The sequence below is a fragment of the Dromaius novaehollandiae genome, chromosome 22 (assembly GCF_036370855.1).
Source record: "Dromaius novaehollandiae isolate bDroNov1 chromosome 22, bDroNov1.hap1, whole genome shotgun sequence".
Taxonomy (NCBI): Eukaryota; Metazoa; Chordata; class Aves; order Casuariiformes; family Dromaiidae; genus Dromaius; species Dromaius novaehollandiae.
The window spans coordinates 6,472,813-6,490,646 of NC_088119.1; the positions used below are offsets into that span (position 1 = coordinate 6,472,813).

General features: G+C 52.5%; 2 protein-coding genes across 3 annotated transcripts; both read right to left on the minus strand.

The window, feature by feature from the left end:
- Positions 1-36: 36 nt before the first annotated feature.
- LOC112982791 (somatotropin) lies at positions 37-3,969 on the minus strand. Its single transcript, XM_064524500.1, has 5 exons — positions 3,966-3,969; positions 3,274-3,437; positions 2,568-2,684; positions 2,007-2,168; positions 37-360 (listed from the first exon to the last, which is right to left on the minus strand). The coding sequence occupies exons 1-5, from the start codon at positions 3,967-3,969 to the stop codon at positions 160-162; spliced, it is 648 nt and encodes a 215-aa protein (XP_064380570.1). The 3' UTR covers positions 37-159.
- Positions 3,970-7,223: 3,254 nt separating this feature from the next.
- Positions 7,224-16,939, minus strand: CD79B (CD79b molecule). Of its 2 annotated transcripts, XM_026099425.2 has the most exons (7): positions 16,646-16,939; positions 15,889-15,961; positions 12,804-12,845; positions 10,779-11,093; positions 10,092-10,210; positions 9,812-9,853; positions 7,224-9,455 (listed from the first exon to the last, which is right to left on the minus strand). In XM_026099425.2, the coding sequence occupies exons 2-7, from the start codon at positions 15,953-15,955 to the stop codon at positions 9,357-9,359; spliced, it is 684 nt and encodes a 227-aa protein (XP_025955210.2). In that variant the 5' UTR covers positions 15,956-15,961; positions 16,646-16,939; the 3' UTR covers positions 7,224-9,356. The 2 variants fall into 2 exon arrangements, with proteins under 2 accessions (XP_025955210.2, XP_064380558.1); XM_064524488.1 differs by lacking the exon at positions 16,646-16,939 and having other exon boundaries at positions 10,779-11,090; positions 15,889-16,039.
- Between the last annotated feature and the right edge of the window lie 895 nt (positions 16,940-17,834).

Sequence of the window (17,834 nt, forward strand, 5' to 3'; positions counted from 1 at the left end):
CGAGACACGCACAGCTTCAGCGGGTAGCGGGTTTATTCTCCTCAGGCCAAAGCGACCCCCCTGTACAAGGCGCGGGGGGTCCCTGGGGGGGCCGGAGAGCGGCCCCGGCTCTTCCTCCGCAGCAGACGGGGGCCGGGGTTGGGGGCCCCCTCCGCCCCCTCAGATGGTGCAGTTGCTCTCGCCGAAGCGCCGGCACTTCATCACCTTCAGGTAGGTCTCCACCTTGTGCAGGTCCTTCTTGAAGCAGGACAGCAGGCCGTAGTTCTTCAGCAGGGCGTCCTCGTTGCGCAGGTGGATGTCGAATTTGTCGTAGGTGGATTTGAGGAGCGGCGGCCCGCGAGGGCTCCGGTCGTCCAGCTCCTGCAAGGAGGCACCGGCGTTAGCGGGGAGGAAGGACGAGGCTGAGCGGAGCGGGCTGGGGAGGCGGGAGGGAGACGGAGGTGGAAGGGGAGCAGGTGGCCCGGGGCCGACTGTCATCGAAGGTGCTGGGGCTCCTCCTGCGACGCCGGGACGTTCCCTCGCGTCGCGCTTCCCCTCCAGCCCGCTCCCGCACCCCTCCGCGGTTTTCTTACACACTGTGACTCTGTTCAAAGTCAGCCACTCTTCACCGTTTTCAGGGAAGTTTCAAGTCCCTTTTCCCACCTAGCTTTAAAGGAAGTTGTTTTTTTCTCTTATGACCTTGTATGTCAAAGTACTTTCCAGTCTATGTGTTTAAAAGAAGAGCAGTTGTGCAGGGATGATGTTACACAAACACAATTTCATGCATCTGAAACCATCAGCAAGAAGCGAGCTGCACCAAATGCTGCAGGAAGGGAAGGCTGTGTCTTGTGGGGTCTTCAAAAATGTGGAGATTCGTGATGTTTTTCCATAGCAACCCTAGCTGAGGAGATGGGGAACCGAGCAAATAATTCTGCCTTTTCTCCCGCTTTCCCAGTGAACAAAGCTCTAACCCAGACCCAGGCTTTGTGCATCTGGAGCTCAGAGATCTGCAGTCTGCCACCCCTCCTGCCCCACTTTACTTAACCAAAAAAGTTCGATTTGCTGCTCCAGCTGGTGAGCAAACAGTGGCTTAAATGGATGCAATGTGATTATTTGTTTAGCTTCTGTATACCACTTTCCAATGTCCTAACACATATCAAATGGAGACCAAAATCTGGGAATGGAACTGGTACCTATACCTGCTTTCTCCAGCTGAAGCGCCAGGACAGAAGATCTCTTTTTACTCTCAGGGCTTGGCTTTCAACATTGCTTAGATGATTGAAGATGTAAATAAGTGTCCAGACTCATTTCTCACAGATCTAGATCTCAGAGCTCTAGCTACATTGTGGTGCTGGCAGAAAGACTGACTTACAGAGTGAACTCATCTGACAGGGGATCCTGATAGGCAATAAACAGTTTCATTTAAAAAGACAAAAAAGAAATTGAGTGACCTTTCTGAAGATCATTCTCCACCTCTTGCCTGTCAAGATGCTCTGTACTGTAAATCTCATTTAAGAGAGAGACATCAGAGTGTGGGTTTCCACCTGTACGCAGACTTCAAAGGTTTCTATAAAATGTCATTAGCCCTTAAAGTCGTGTTGCAGAACCTTGCATCATTTACTTCCTTTGAAAGTATTTTGTGTGGTGCTGTAGCAAATGTTCTTGCATTACTATTTGTATAGTAGATTTAACCAATTGAGTATTCTTTGGTGCTAGATTTGGAAAGATTTTGGGTCTACACTGTTGTGATCTTCCCAGTCTGTGCTGTTATCTGAGTGGTTATAGCAGTGTTATTAACATCTGTTATATGTTTTCTTATACTCCCCAGTGAAGAAGTGTGTGCAATGGAGTGCTGAGAAATGATTATGTTAAAAAAAAACAAAGTCGAAGGGATGCCACTGGTCTTTAGAGTGGAAGTGGGGAGGTTTGTCGTGGTCTTTGGATCCTGTGGAAGGCTCTGAAAGCTCCGTGGCTTGTGTCCAGGAGATTTCTGGTATTCTATAATCATGACACATGCTGCAACTTACCCTCATCAGAGCTTGGATCCCTTCTTCTAGGTCCTTCAGTTTTTCATAGACTCTGTCTGAGGTGCCAAAAACCAGATTGTTTGTGAACACCTTGCTTAAGTACTGCACCGGGGTCAACCAGGACTGGATAAGAACCAGTGAAAACCGAAGAAGCTCCATGTCCTGAAATGAAAAAAAAGTGCTCAAAGCTGTGCAGGTGAGTTGTGGAGTTACCCGGGTGTCCTGATCCCTCTGAAACAGCCCAAAGGTGACCCAGAGATGTCACTGCTTCCGCAGCTTTGGCAGATATAAATCTGTGAGCTGAGGAGTACCACCCAGAAATCTGTCCTGTGCCAAAAGTACTTTTTTCTCCTCCTTGGTATGGGATATGATTTATAGCCTAACCCGAAAGAGTCTTTCTTTCTGCATGCAGGATGTGCACAGTGAAATGGGAGAGGAAGAACAGTACCTCAAGAAGTGCTGGAGATGTTAAACCTTACAGATGGTAACCCTCTGTTCCCATATTGAAACACAGTTGGGCTCTTAAAATAGATCTGTGCTTGCCTGGGGGAGAGAACTTACTGATTTCTGCTGGGCATCATCCTTCCCTGTGGGAGCAGGAATGGTTTCTGAGTAACAAAATGCCGACTGGGAATTTTTGTTGGCGTGTCTCTGGTCCTCCGGAATATAGGTGCGTTCCTGTGGGGACATCCCAAATACACTCAGATCTCTTGTTGCTTGTGTACTGGCAGGAGAGCATAGATCCTTTTCTCAGGCTGTTCTGAACAGTTACTCTTTGCAAGAAAGAAATATGAAATAAAAAGTATCTCTGTGCTGGACTGTCAGATGGGAAGCAGGAGTTCACAGTTGGCTCAAGAGTTACTGGGACTAGTCATCCTCTCGTTAAGAAAAAGTGCTAATGTAAATGCACAAAATATTCAGACTGGGTTCTCCCTGGGAGTAGAAGACCCCCATGGACAGCTCTCACCAAAGCAGACAGCTCGTGTGTGCTGTTGGTAATAGCAGAGATTGGATAGTTTTAAACACTCAGAATTGGTGAGGGCCATAGGTGGCCAACTCAGGGAAGTCTTGCAAAGAGGTCTGCCATAACCTGTCCTGCCTTACTAAGGTCCTCTCTCCTCACCCTGAGCTGACAGAGAAGACATCAATGGTTAAAAATGTCTTTGTTTCTAGGAATTTATACTGGCTCTGGGTTGACACAGCCATGGCAGAGTCCCCAAGCCACCAAGCTAACGAGGAGGAGACGCCCCGATACCGCAACACTTACGAACTCTTTGTACGTCTCGGCAGCCAGGAGGTGAAGGTGCTGAGCCCTGAGCACAGCGTTGGCAAACAGGTTGGAAAGGGGCATGGCCGGGAAGGTTGCAGCTTCCTTTGGCCACTGCAATCCCAGTGTGATCACAGCGATGAAGAGAGGAGAAAACCACGACCCTACAGCGAAGAGAAGCAGAAAGGTGTTAGCAGTCCTTTAGTCCTTTAGACTGTGCTGAGGAGTCGGTGGCACCTGTGAATTTCTACTCAGCCTCTTCTGTCCTTGCTGGCTGAGGGCTCACCTCACTGAACATCTTGTTTGTCTCTGTAAGTGAACTTAGCTCTGTAGCTCCCCTAATCAAATGAAAACCCATCCCCTCTCGCTAGACATGCCTTCAAGTCTCGTACTGCTCCCAGTGTTATAAGCACTATTTTTCTGGCTGAAGTCATCGTTGTTCCTTGAAAACTAGAGCTCATCCCTGCCATTTTTCCCTAACATGGTCATCATGTTTTCTTTAGGCCTTGGCCTCGTGAGCAGAGCGCAGTGCACTCATCAGTGTGAGAGCCAGCAGAGGACAGTCGGTACAAGGTAACATCCCAGGGAGGTGAGGGACTGGGAATAGCTCACTTTAGCCTTGTTTTACATCATGCTGCTGCCATGTGAAACCTGCTGCCTGCCTCCACTGGGACAAGAGCCGATTTCCTTACCCATGCTGTGACTAATGTACTTTTGTTCTCTGATGGTCACACCTGTAGGATTTGGCGGTCTATGTCAAGCCCTAAGGTTTTAATCCATGGCATTTAACTCATGCACGTGTCCATCTATGCTTACTGAGACCACAAAGATAATCTCAGCCAAATACCTTTCAGTGGAGGAATACGCTGGGGCATGTAGGACTTCTGCGTTAGACATCATCCTGATCCCTGGCTTAAGCCTTCAATGTAAGTTTTAATATCCCTGCCAGAATTTTTGTTAGTAGTAACTACTATAACTGCAGCTTCCCTTGCTCTTCATGTTCACGAGCCTTTCTTGAGCCTTGATGAGTTTTGGCTAATGATTATCTACATCAGTTCATTTAAAGTCACACTGTAGGGAGTTATAATCCATTTCACTGATTTATAAGTTACCACATTTTAATTTAGGGCTGTCACTGAGTGTATATGGCCCACCACAGCACCACCCCATGTGTACAGTATCTCCCACCACCCCAGGCATGCAGCAGCACTGGCAATCCTTTAAAATTGAAATAAAGAAAAATACCTGGAGCCATTTCCGTCTGGTGAGTTGCTCAGGTGTTGCTTGAAAGTGAATGTTTCCTCCTTTCATCTAGGGCTGGTAACGGTAACTGTCGAGCCACCCCTTATATAGTAGGGGGTCTGTTTAAAATGTATATATGTGTTCATGATCACAACAACCTCTCTATATCTTCTCCATGCATAAATGCACGTGTGTTCGCAATGGTGCTACCTAATTGTAGTCATTTATACATAGATGTAAAGGTTGGGGAGGATGTTTGCCAAGGGATAAAATTAGTGCTGAATGATTTCTCCATATTCCGCTGTTTATTGCAAATAAAGGTCTTATCATCGTTGGAAGACCCAACCCAAATCAGATCAGCTCTTTTACACAGTGGAATTTCCCACAGTGGATCGAAAACCCACCTGATTTCCTGCCTGCTCCAGGCAGGCTCTGACCCACAGTTAACAGGACTAAACTGGTCAGTTTGGGAGACTTCTGACATAAAGCAAGTGGGATTTTTTTTCCGTTTATTGTTACTGAGGATAGAGCTGGATGGATGTTGCAAGGTGAATAATTTGTCTGCCATGTAACTTCTTTCATGCTACCAAAATTTCACAAATTCAGCAAATAGTTGTGGTGGAAAAAGGAAATTTTGAAGAAGTTGATTTTTTTTTTGAAAAGAACACTTTTTATCCTTTGAGGTAACGGTTTGATTCACATCTTCAGTCAATGTATTAGTTTATTTACATAAGGAATTGAAAGCACCTGAGGAGAAATGTAATTTTCCCGATATGACTGCTTAAGCATTGAACTGAGAAAGTCATTTGCAAAGCTCTACTTTGGGAGAACGTGAAATGTAAAACAGAGAGAGTGGCTATTTCCAAACACAGACAGAATGAAATCGCTTGAGTGAGCTGTTTAATCTAGCATAGATTTGACGAAGAGCTCTCGTACCGATGTACTTCTTTGGGTACCAACCTGCCCATTGCAAATGCAGATCCGAGAGCTGCGGGAGGTTTCTCTCATCTTCAGCTGGGCAAAGCTCTGAAAAAGACCTGGTTGTGAACCACCTCCTGCTCTTTGTGTGAGATACAAATGTGAAGTATCTGTGGATTAAGCAGAGGGCTGGTGTGGATCGAGGGTGCAGAGGAGGTGGGGAAGAGCAGAGATCACAGCATATCTATCCTGGCTTTTGAGCAGAATGAAGCAGGACCTGGATGGCCAACTCCACGGAAGCTTAAAGGATTTCACTGCCCCCAAGGGCAATTTCTGCAGGCCACCCTGCTCTGGCCCTTTGTCCATGGCCCTTCTCAGGAACAGTCCACCTGTAACGGGCAGTAAACTTGGTGACCCCAGCCCAGGTTTGGCCTGCCCCCCTGGAGTGGCTCCGGTTTCCATGAGGCAGCATCATCCCCGGAGCGGCTGGAGCAGAGGGTGCGAGAGCTGGTTAATAAACATGCCCGGGAGAGCGCGGTCTGTTCCGAGAAGCCCCTTGGTGTTTGCTTGCTGGAGCCATGGTGGTGTCACAGCGTAAATGTCAGTCCCTAGAGAGGAGAGAACAGTGGGTCCTGCTGCTATCAGGTATCCGGTCACCCAATAGCCAGCAACATCTGGGGGTGTTTTTCCACTCCAGATCGTGTTTAAATATTATGTCAATATTGGTCAGAGATGAGCAGAGCAGCAGGCACCCCAGCCCAGCATAGGCTCTGCTCCCTGGTTAATGATGATGCTCCACCACTGCAACTAGATTCATACAGCGTCTCACCGCTAAGTCCTTGTCCATCACTCGGTGTCCTGGTGCCTCCCCAGTTCTGTTAGTAAAAGCATGGTGATAAACCAACACTTTTTATGTTGCAGTCAAGCACGGAGATGCCAGGAGGTTCCAGACTGTGTGGTGTCCCTGAGACCTGGTTTGTCCCTGTTTACATCACTTCTGGGCATTAAAAGAGGCAGAAGCTTTGTGGAGAAGGTAGTGTGTGACTGTGAAATTCTGCACTGGATGAAGACATGCAACTAACAGAATTACAGTTGCATAAGTATCTCTCAAACATCGATTTGGCCTTTTTCTAGCTTTCAAGTACCCACATTTGTGACCCAGAGTAGTGTCTCATAAAGCACCATTGCACTCTGTCATTTCCAATTTCCTTTTCTCTTTTGAAAGAGAAACAAAAACCCAGAATTCTCTGCAGGGTGGTCCCCCATCCACCTACCTTGTCTTGAGCATCACCAGGAACATCAGAACAGGTGAAACAGCCATCCTTGCAGGCGCATATACTTTCTGGGTCCTCCTGACCACCCAGCCTGGGGTGAGTGGGTGGGAGGGACCTTCCTAGCACTGTGCTGGGGAAGTTGGAAGCTGCTGGGTGAGCTGGAGCTCCAGTGAATCCTGACCCGGGTGCCAGCTGCTGGCCTGCAGGCCAGGCTGAGCAATTCGGTGGGCAACGATGTGGTTGACCCAGGTTGTAGGCAGAGGTTAACCACCTCCGCTAGCTCACCGAATCCTGAGGTAAATACTCCTTTTCAGGTTGAACTGGTGGTTTTGTTTACTGGAGCTGGAATTGCTCAGAGCATCCTCATGGTTCCATGGCAAGGAAAGGGACCAGCTCCATCAAACGGACTTGGAAATGGTAGATCCAGGACCACATCCCAGTGGGGCTTGAAAACAGCTGTCTGCCTAAACATCCTGCTGATGTTGGGGACACAAACCAGTTAACATGGAGCCTGGATTGTACGTACTGAAATATATTTATTTACATTAAGTGCATTTTAAATACAAGCCTACATCAATATAAAATTACAACAAACCCTGACTCTAGCCTCACTAGAAACTAACCTAAAATTAAAAAAAAAAAACCCTAATAGTACAGAAATATTTGTTTCTGGCGTTTTAAAGGAAGCCAAGGCCCTGGGCCGAGTAGGTAGCTGAGCAACAGAGCGGAACTGGGGTTGCCGAAACAGCTTTTGACATCAGTGGCTTCCTCTCCAGGTGCAAACAGCAGATTCTCCTTATTTCATATTATTCAGTTATTAGTTAAGTCAGTTCAGTCAGTTGTTTATACAAAGCTGAGAAAGCAGTTGGGAATTGGGAAGGCCGGAAAAGTTGCCTTCCTCTTCCACTTCCTAAATGCAAACAAGGCATGATGGGATGAGCTCTGCTAGTTCTAAAATCTTGGCAAATGTGGAAACCAGGAACAGCCAGTTCACTTCTCCCCCTGTGAATACTTCTTTCTTTAATTAATCAATTTTATAAGTAAAACATGTTTCAGTAACATTTATGTACATATGTATGTAACTAATTTAGGATAGTTTTATTTTACTAATAAAAATCACCTTTAAAATGCTGTTTTTGTGCTGTTTAGATTGAGTTCCCATTTCTATTAAGGTGGCTAGCAGTAAACAAGAACCACCCTGTTCCCTGCTGAAAAGCCCTGTTTGCACCCTCACTTTTCTGCTGGCTTTTTCAGAAAGTGGAGCAGTCCTGTCTGCTTCTCTTTGGGGCCCCAAACGTAGTTATAGCCCGTAGGCCCTGGGCTCTGCGGGGGCAGGATTACCCATTGCTCTCAGAAAGCAGGTAGTTTCACCGTGCAAGCCATACGGCTTTTCAAGTGGGTCAGGTAAATCAAGGAAAACTACACATTCAGGCCAGGATCCGTCCCATAACAAGGGACACACGCACGCAGTCCGAGCTGTTCACTCAGAGCTGCTTAATGTCATGTCTAATTTATCCCCGGAGGTGACTTTTTTTTTTCCTAGTCAAGTGCATCCAAAACACATGCAGCTTCTCTCCCAGGGAACAAGTTGCTCTTATTGCTCCTTATTCCTGGTACCAGGGCCCAGGGCATCCCACTGACACCGACACCAGGGTTATGGGACACACCAGGACTGGGCACAGCAGGATGGAGCTGGGACCCCTAGAGCAGGAGGAAGAAGGACGTGAATTTACCTGTTACCTTTATTAGGACTTCAAAAAGCAGTTGGACATTTGTGTCCCACACTTTATGTCCTTTCCATAGGTTCTGAGGTCACACACGGCCCTTGCCAAGGACGACGTCCTTGTGACACAGGCCAGCTCTTGTCTGGAGAGGCACAAGCCCTGCACAAGAACCTCCAGGCCAGAGCTGTCTCCCAGCCTTTCCTATCGTCCTTGGATAGAAAAAGGCACTTCTGGAGGATCCTCGATCTAAGACAACCACCAGCTTGGCCTGCTGGACACATCTGGGGCTTGACAGGTAGCTACTTCTGCTGACACCCACTGTGCCAGCCCACGGGGTGCTGCTCACCTCGGCTCCTCTGCCGGGAGTGCGGGGGGCTGCAGTGGGGTCTTGCAGCTCGGGAGGGTCCATGCAGCACAAGGAGATATCATGCCTGGCCCCTGTGTCTCCTTCTTGGGGACACTGGGGCTGGAAGAAACCCACTGCCCACTCTGGTACACTTGTTGCGTTAAACACACATGAGCTCAGCGTGTTGGTGTGAGGCTGGCTGAGGTTTTGGGGCTGTTTGCTACTGGGGGACTGCAATTGGCTACTAATTTCTACACATACATTAGGGAATAAGCAGCGGGGTAGTAAAAGCAACACCTGGGGCAGGACAGTCTTAGTGGGCATGGTCCAGATGTGGCTGCGGATGTGGCAAAGCAAGCACTGAAGGGCAGCAGGGCTCAAGCTCTGTGCAAGGCTACCAGAGATGGCATGCTGCGTGCCGGTGACTCAGTCCATGATCCCAGCCCAGGATCGAGGTGGCTGTGACCGCCTGTGACAGCAGGAGCTGGGGTCCTGTCCCCTCGGGGGCCAGCAGGTTGACGGTGGGCGCAGTGGGGAGCGGTGCCACGGGTGCCTGTGTGGTGGTGGGTGCTGGGCCCCTCACTCCTCGCCTGGATGCTCCCCAACCATCCATTTCGCCTTCACATCCCGGAAAGGAGTAATGTCCTCGTAGGTGGCCATCTGTTCCACTTCCAGGCCCTGTGGCAAGAGAAATGAGGCTGAGAAACATGATGGGGGAGCGTGGCACCGGCTGCTGCACATCCCCCCTCCCATACTCGTGAGCAGACGCCTATCTCCAGACGATCTCCCTGGAGATCAGGGCAGCCTCTGAGAGGGGAAAAGATGGAGACAGAAGGCTGCAAGTGCTTAGAGCTTGGCTTGTTTTTACGAGAAGCTCTTCAAGGCTGATGTGCAACAGACACTGGGGAGGAAGATGCCCTGCTACACCCTGCAAGGGCTCGTGGTACCTAGCAGACACCCACGAGGACACAGTAGGCTGTTTCAATGATCAAGCTGATATAATAGAGGTATTTCTATAATTAATTCAGTATTACCTCATAGGTGTGATCCTCCTCGGGGCTCTCCTTGCCTTCACCCTGTAGAGAGGAGAGTCACAGGCTGGGTGTCACCATCACCCACATAACTGCTGGTGCAGGTTATGTCATGGGCACAGGGGATCCTGTGCAATGTCCCAAAAACCAGTCCCTCCCCATCCCCATCCCTAGTGATGTCCTCACTGCCTTGGCCAGGTACCAGGCTTGTGGGGGACACCACTAGGAAGGCGGCAGTGAAATAGCTGGGGACACCCCCACTGCTGGAGGTACTGTCACTCACTTTATCTAGGAAGAGGAGCATGGGGACGCTGATGAAGATGACCAACAGGATGGACTGGATGATGATGATAGCGTCTTTCAGGGTATTTCTGCTCTGGACCTGCTGGATGTTGCTGTGACCTAGGAGCACAGGGAGAAGTCCTGAGTCCCATCTCAGTGCCAGGCTCCCGGGAAAAGGGGACGAGCTCGCCATGGCCATGGGTTTGTGCCAGGGCAGATGTGTTGGCAGAGCTGGGAGGAGCTTGGCAACATGTCCTCACCCTCAGGAGAGACCCGAGAACTGCAGAAACCTGCTGGGACTGGCATCAGGGACTAGCACCAGGATGAGACGTCCTGGGCAGGACCCATCATTGACCAGGAGGAGCAGAATGTCATTTATCAGGAAAATGCGGTCCCTGGGGTGTGTTTATGTGGCACAGAGGAGCCATGGCAAAGCAGGGGGGTTATCTGGCTGCTTGCTTGGCTGGCAGCAGGCAAAGAAGCGACTGTAGTGCCGTGGGGCATCCAAATGTGTATCCAAAGGAATCTCACAGGCATCGGGGAGAGGTAGATGCACATGGGCATGACATGGTGCTCATGTGGAGTGGGAAAAGTGAGAGGTGCATGTGGAGAAAGAGCATCTCCTGCGGTGTGCAGGGGTTGGAGGACGTGCGGAGGTCAGCAGGGCATATGGGGTGCTCTCACTCACCCACGACTCTGAGCTCGGTCCCGCACGCATGCGCCTGCTTGTTCTCCTCCGTGAGGTTTTTACTGTCGCACACGTAGATGCCGTTGTCCTCGTAGGTTATCCTGAAGATGGTCAAGTTGATGAAGTTGTCTTTCCGCTCTACGCTGAAGCGGGAGGTGATGCCATCCAGCTCGTAGAGGTGGTTGTTGCCCTCCACCATCTTGTACCACTGCATGTGCTGAGGCTCGGGGGAGTAGCAGATGAAGTGGACGGGCATGTTCCTCTTGGCCGCCACGTAGCGTGGGTGCTGGCGGGACTTGGGGCACGCCGTGCCTGCTGGGGGAGAAGGGTGCTCGCAGCTCGCTCCCCACCCAAGCACGGCCCTCCCTGGGGCACCCCTCAACCAACGTGACCTGGGAAGAGAAGAACTTGCTCTTCTCTTGCGATTAATGCCAGCAAACACCGGGCTGGGCGCTTGAGTGTGGGGTCCCGGCACCCCAGGGAGGACGTGGCTCCACCAGGGAAATGGAGAAACCACAGCTCCCACGAGACACCCCCAGCATCCTCCGACTCAAGAGCTTTCCATTTTAATGGATTATGCTTCTTTGGAGTGTTTGGCTTTGTTTCGATGAAGCAGCAGCATTTGCAGTGGCTATCAGAGACTTTTTGTGAAAATATTCCTTGGCGGAAACTCCGATTTTCTGTGGAAATGGCTTCCCTGGGATATATTTTGCCCGCTCCCAACCTGGGATATTTTTTGGCTGCTCCCACTCCTGCCTATGTACAATTAGCAGCTGCCCTCCTAAAGTGATAAAGAAATGTATTAATTTGCTATTTACTCAGGATCCCTTCACAGATGACATCTTGGTTTCCAGACACAGTTCTGTGGCCTTTAATAGTCACTTGCACATGCTCAAAATTGGTAGTTGCCTTTATACATTCATCATAATTGGGGCTTTCCTCTAAAACACAACTTCATTCCAGCTGCTAATTTAGCTGCCAGACTTGATTTTCTTGCATTATTTTTGGTTTCCATAATTAAAACATGAGTGATAAAATGGATGTGTTCTGTACGGTTGAGATCAGCTCTCTAAATCAGCAGCCGTAAGCAGCTTACCGCTTCATGCAAAAGCCTCTGCTAATAACTCTCCTGCCACCTTGTAGGACATGAACCAGGCCCCAGAGCCCAAGCATTTAAAAGCATTAGAAGCAAAACCCCATGGAGTTCAGTTTATCTTGTTAGTCCCAGCTTAGGTCCAAAAGTGCCGCCTGTCATGGAGTTATGGGAGCTGATACACACTATGAAGCCTTTGCAAACACAGATCTGCGTCTTCAGCTGGCTTTTCTCCTCATCACTAGCACATTTTTGTATTGTGTTATAGTTGGTATTTTTGCTGTATTTTGTGCTTTTGCCTGTATTTTGCTTATTTTGCTCCCAGAGCTGAACTTGGTTTGCAGAATTCGTGATTAATGCCTTGAAGATGGGAATGGCACAAACTGCGTGTGCATGAATCGATTGCAACCCTTCTGCAGGCACGAAGGAAAATTATTTGGGTTCTTGGGGAAGCCAAAACTGATCCTGCTTTGCAGAAGGAGAGCTAGACACAGGGCTGGGGAAATACCGCCAAGGAGATCACAGCCTGGGATTCTCCCCAGCATAGTCAAGCACAGTTTTAAAGGTTTGCCCAGTTAACACAATGCTTGGGGTAAACACTCTGCCAACAATTTTAGCATGAAGTAGGTGGAAGAATTAGGCACGTGGTTTATGGTCAGGGCCGTGACACAGTCTGACAAGACGTCATGGCTCCTGATGGTCCCTGTGTGACATGTCTGAGCAGAGGTGGGATAGGAGAAGTCCCTGAGTTGCTGCTGGTCCCATGGCTCGGCACATCCAAGCTTTGTGAGATACTGGGGAAGAGCCATGGTGATGGGGATGTCTCTAGCTCTGCAGGGGACCGGTGCCTTTGTGGTGCAGCCAGCGGGGATGGGAAGGGGCCCTGGGGACATGCATAGGGAAGAGCCTGAGGGACCCGAGATGTTACTCACTTGTGTTGTTCCCGGTGCTGTTTTCGGCTGCTGAGATCCCACCTGCAAGACAGGAAAAGAGGCCTGAAATAGCAGTCACGAGCTCATGCAGAGTGAGCTTGTGCAGGATGTCCCACATGGGATGGTGTGCGCTGTGGGCCCTTTGTAGCCAACATAGGCTCTGAACACAGGCTCCATCTCTATGAAACCCAGCACAACTCAGGAGCAGCTTCGAAACCCCCAACCAAACGCACAGCAGTGTCAGGACTCAGCCTCAATGCTCTTCCATCCTTCCTCACCCTCATCCTCCACCCAGCTGGGGGTTTGGGGCCTCTGTCCCTTGTTCCCCAAAGCCTGGGAAGCTGCAGCTCGATGGCTTGGCTGCCTTCTCTTGCAAGAACAAGCCAAACCCCACCTCCGAGGGACCAGACTATTTTGGGTGCTGACCTAGGAGAAGCAAGTCTCCACGTCTCATGCATGATGGACAGTGCTGGGGCAGCATGGCACGGGGTTGACTGCTTGCTGTGTCTGGAAGGAGCAAGGTCGAACCTTCCTGGGGAGCATCCCAACCTGAGCCACCCCGCAGAGGAGAGGGCCTACCAGCAAGGACACAGCGCAGTGTGATTTGGGTACAAACCCTTCTCTCTCCATCCCAGCTCCTGAATTTTTTCTAACCGAACAGGGCTGCTTTCTGGCCGATGTTCCAATTAAACCTTGCAGAAAGGGTCTAGGCAGACTCTGGGGCTCCATCACAACATCACGGAGTATTTCCTGGGTCAGAGAGGAGGCTGAGGTATGAAACTGTCTGTAGTTTGGTGACTTGGACATTTCCCCCTCTGAGTGAGGACATGGATGGCCAGTTCCTGCGCCCATTCCCATTGCATGGAAAAAGAAAAGACTTCAGCATCCTCTGGAGCAGGAGTCCTAGTCCCCCACTTGCAAGCGCATGCTCCAACCCCTCAGCCAGAGAGTCACCCACAAGCTCTCCATGTGAATATTTACTTGCTGTGCAGTGGGGCTGATATAAAACTGGGCTGCCTTATCATGCGGGCGGCAGGTTTAAAGCCCCTGGGAAGAGGCAGCACCTCAACTGCAGTCTTCCATGGCCAAAGGGAGGGAGATCTCAGCCCATCTGGGCCCACCTGGAGGTCACCTGCCCCTTTTGGACGCAGGCCAGGCCTCTTTATTTAGTCTCCATTTTCTCATCTGAACGAACAAGAAACACTTTCCCTGCTGGGGCTTCCCTGGGATTTTGGTGGCTTGATGCCCAGGAGGGCTTTTCACCTCGGGGACCTGCTCCCACGGGGCAAGGGCTGGGTGCCCACGTGGGACTTGGTCCTGCAGCGCAGTGCAGCAACCGGGGCGAGCACCGAGAGCCCCCGGCTCACCGGCCCCTCGCAGGCTGCGCGGGGCCCCGGCTGCAGCTCCTGTGCCCCGTGGTTTGGGCGCCTCGTTTCCTCCCGCTGCAGCTGGGCCGGAAGCACCAGCTCTGTTTACTGCACCGCTTCAGTGCCCAGCCCTGTCCGTTTGACGAACACCAGCTGAACCCCGCCGCGGGGGGCTCTGGCACCGAGGTGGGGGCTACGCCACATCCCAGCGTGTTGGGGCTTCTGCACAAGTCCCCAGAAGAAGCTGTTGTTCGGTTGCCAAGCCCAAGCTTTGCTCAGAGCCCTGGGACCCTGGTGCAGATCTCCCTACCCCAAACGGCAGCCCACGGGGATGTCCTGGCTCAGCCACGGACTCCCCTCGCTGCCCCAGAGCCTCTCCCAGGACCGGGCCGCTCTGCTTTCCAGGCCCTGTCCATCTCCTCCAGCATCTGCCTCTCTGCAGACGAACTCTCCCGTCCTTGCGCATCTCTCCAGCTTTATTTCACTTTTTCCGAGATGCAGAGATGCACTTCATCCTGGCGCAGGGCTAGCGCGGATCAGCACGGCAGGATTTGCCCTCTGGGTTTTGCTGGTGTTCCTAAATGAACTACTAGGCTGGTTTCTCACCTTGCAGCCCCCCAGAGCCAAACTTCCCATTGCAACCGCAAGAGCTAGACACCGGCCAGCAGCAGAAGTCCTGAGCTTGCCCCGGCCTCCCTCGAAGCCCCCAGCGCAGGCCGCAGGGGCAGGTCCAGCACGGCGAGACCTGTGACATAACCCCGTGAGCCAGCGGCTCCAGCGAGCCAGGACCAGGACCTCGGATCAGGGCACGGAAGCAAAGCGACAGGAGCTGGGACACGAGCTGGGACGTGGGTTTAAACCGCTGTTTCTCCACGGGGCTGCACAGGGAACTGGTGCTTCGCCTGCGTAACCGGCCTTGGGCACCTTCGTCACCCCAGGACCAGCTTCCCCCGCGGTTCGGGCCCAGCTGCCCCGTGGGTGTGCGAACGTCACAGCCGTCCCCGTCTCAGCTGACGAGCCGGGCTGGGGCAGGCGCTGCTCAGGGCGCTCGGCTGCCCTGCCTCGGTGCTCCCAAAGCGCCCCGAAAGCCTCTCCGCTCCCACGTCTCCGCGGCTCCCGGGCGCTGAACCCCGGTGAGCAACGGGACGCGGTTCAGCCCCGGCCCCAGCAATGTGCCGGCCCCGGCCAGCTCCATCTCACGCCCATCCTCGGGCCTCAGAGAGCAACAAATGGTAAAATCCTTTTTTCTTCCACCTGTATCCACAGCCATGAAGCCCCACACCAGTTCAGTACTGGGATCTCCAGCTCCCGCACTGGCCGGCCGGCCGTGACCAGCCCGGCACGCAGCTCTGCTGGGAGGTCTCCCGTGTTGTCCGGGTGACACTGCTGCGTCCCGTGACACTTTCCACCTCCCTCACACCAAGGGGAACGGCACGGCACACTCCCCTAAGCCTGAGCCATGCTTCAGACCCGGCCTATGTGGGCCACCCCTGGCTTGCTGGGCTCTGCTGAGCCTGAGGCTTTTTTTGTGCAAAAAGCAGGACAGAGTGGGGACTGCAAAGCTTGAAAATAATTCATTTAAGGCCAGTCCTGAATGAAGTCTCCTATTGCACTAAACCAGGCCCAGACACACGCTGGCCGATCCCCTTGGTGCATGTTTCCTTGCTTTTGCAGCTCCTAGACCCTCTCTAAACACAAAGCCCAGATTTGATGCCTACCTGTAACCAGGGCTATCAGCCAGAGGTTCGCCTGGAGCACCCAGAGCCTCTTCAAAACAGCAGCCATATTTCACTGCAAAGGGCAGGGAAACATCCAGTCCCCAGTTCTGCAAAACACAGCGGCTGCCCCCACCAGCCTGGCCTCCGCGACTAAAAATGGCAAAGCTGCCGCTTTGCAAGACGGCCCCTTTCCTGCTCATGTAAATCGGGCTCAGCGGGACTTTCCCCGGGGCCCGGTTTTGAATGCAGCGCAGACGCTGGGGTGGGCCGAGCTTGCGCGTGCCACTGCCTCCGGGGCTTGGCAGCGGCGCGCGAAGATGTGCGGCCTCGCGTCTCCGGGCCGCGCTCATCGTGGCAGCGTTGTCCGGCGAAGGCTGCTGCGGGTGACCACGGTTTGTGCCTGCGACTCGGAGACGAGCCTGGCTGCTAAACCCTCAGCGATGCAGAGCCCGCTGCCCCCGCCGCGTTAGAGGGGGCCGCTGAGGACAGGGCAGTGCCAGGGGACCTGGGTGCTACTTCTGGCATTGCCACCTCCCAGTGTGGGGCAGAGAACGTTGCCCCCCCCGGCAAGGCAGGGCTGGACCATGGGGTGTCCGTTGCAGGCGATGAGAAACGCTCGGCTCTTTGGCCAGCGAGCAGGGGGTGACGCTGGCCCAGTTGTCAGAGCCCCAGCAGTGCGTGAAGCGCAGCAAGAGCTGGGCATGGTTTGGGTAGGGAGAGGGCACGTGGGGCAGGACTTTGCCTGCTCTTTGCTCACCGTGGGCTGCAGCAGAGCTTGGTGCCCCGTCTTGCGTCCCGTGCTACAGCTCACCGTGTCCTGGAGCGTCCCGGCAGTGCCAGTCCAAGAAGGGTCTTGCTGGGTGAAAACCAGACAAGATGAGAGATGGTCAAAATGCGAGTCTTACCTCCCTGGATGCCAGCCGTGCCTGGTCCCTCTGCACATGCCGTTTTGCTGTCACGGAGACCTTTCTCCTTGGGTCCTTTGGAGACGGCCACCACCTGTGGAAGCACAAAGGGGCGCTCAGAGCTGCGCTGTGTCCCCTTCCACGCTGACACAGAAATACGGTTTCTCTGCAAGCCGTGCCACAGCACACCTCCCCCTGCACTTCACAGCCTGTTTGCGAGCACCGAACTGTAACTCCATGTGAGAAAAACACCTTTGGGTACTTTTGCCAGCCACGATGGTCCCCAGAGCCCAGGTTTCTTTGCTTGGGGCCTCCCCAAACCTTCAACCTTCTGCAGATTTTTTTTTGCAGGCTCTGAGTACCCGGCGGCTGTGGTGCGAGTCTCACCTTGTCTGAAAGGGGATGTGAAGCAAGAAGGACCTGAAATAGAGGTTCCCGGAGCAAAAGTGGCCTCAGGAGAGAAAGAGCAGAGATGGGAGCGGTGGCTCTTCCCGGTGGAGCAGGCGTCTGTATTTACATGCAGCCAGCTCGCGTCCTGGTCTTGGGCAGGTCGTTCTGTGCAAGGTGCTGTACAGCGGCACAACACGGTGAGCGTGGACAACCACGCGGTGCAGCTACGCGGCAGTCAGGAGGTGTAACCACAGCCTGGAGATGCATCCCTGTGCGTGCTTTGGGCTCTGCCCTGCTAGCGATGGAGTTGGCCGTTGCTGGACAGTGAAGATAGCTTGGACATGGGCCTCCTCTGCCCCCGGGGACTGCGCTGCTGAGTCCCTGATGCTCCTAGCACCCCCGACCTTGCTGAGGAAAAGCCAGCGTGGGCTGCCTGTGTCACCAGCCCAGCCTGGTGTGGCTTGGCCACGGCCTCTTGGCAAGGCTGAAGTGGTGGGGGATGCCCAGCAGGGATTTTAGGAACCCCTGGGGTTGGATCCAGCTTCACCTGAGATGGGCAAGACGGAGATTGCTGTCTGCTGCCCTGCAGGTATCTTTGCAGGCCTGCACTGGAAGGGCAGCCCGATGGGGTCCCTCAACGGCTTGTGGCTC

Excerpts from the sequence above, each read along its gene's own strand:
- LOC112982791 (XM_064524500.1), bottom strand. Across the intron at positions 2,685-3,273 it reads CCGAGACGTACAAAGAGTTC|GAACGCACCTATATTCCGGA; the intron begins GTAAGTGTTGCG and ends ATGTCCCCACAG. Across the intron at positions 2,169-2,567 it reads ATGATGCCCAGCAGAAATCA|GACATGGAGCTTCTTCGGTT; the intron begins GTAAGTTCTCTC and ends TTTTCATTTCAG.
- CD79B (XM_026099425.2), bottom strand. The coding sequence starts at position 15,955 with ATGGCTGCTGTTTTGAAGAGGCTCTGGGTGCTCCAGGCGAACCTCTGG. Across the intron at positions 12,846-15,888 it reads GCTGATAGCCCTGGTTACAG|GTGGGATCTCAGCAGCCGAA; the intron begins GTAGGCATCAAA and ends CCTGTCTTGCAG. Across the intron at positions 9,456-9,811 it reads AGGAGGATCACACCTATGAG|GGCCTGGAAGTGGAACAGAT; the intron begins GTAATACTGAAT and ends CTCTTGCCACAG.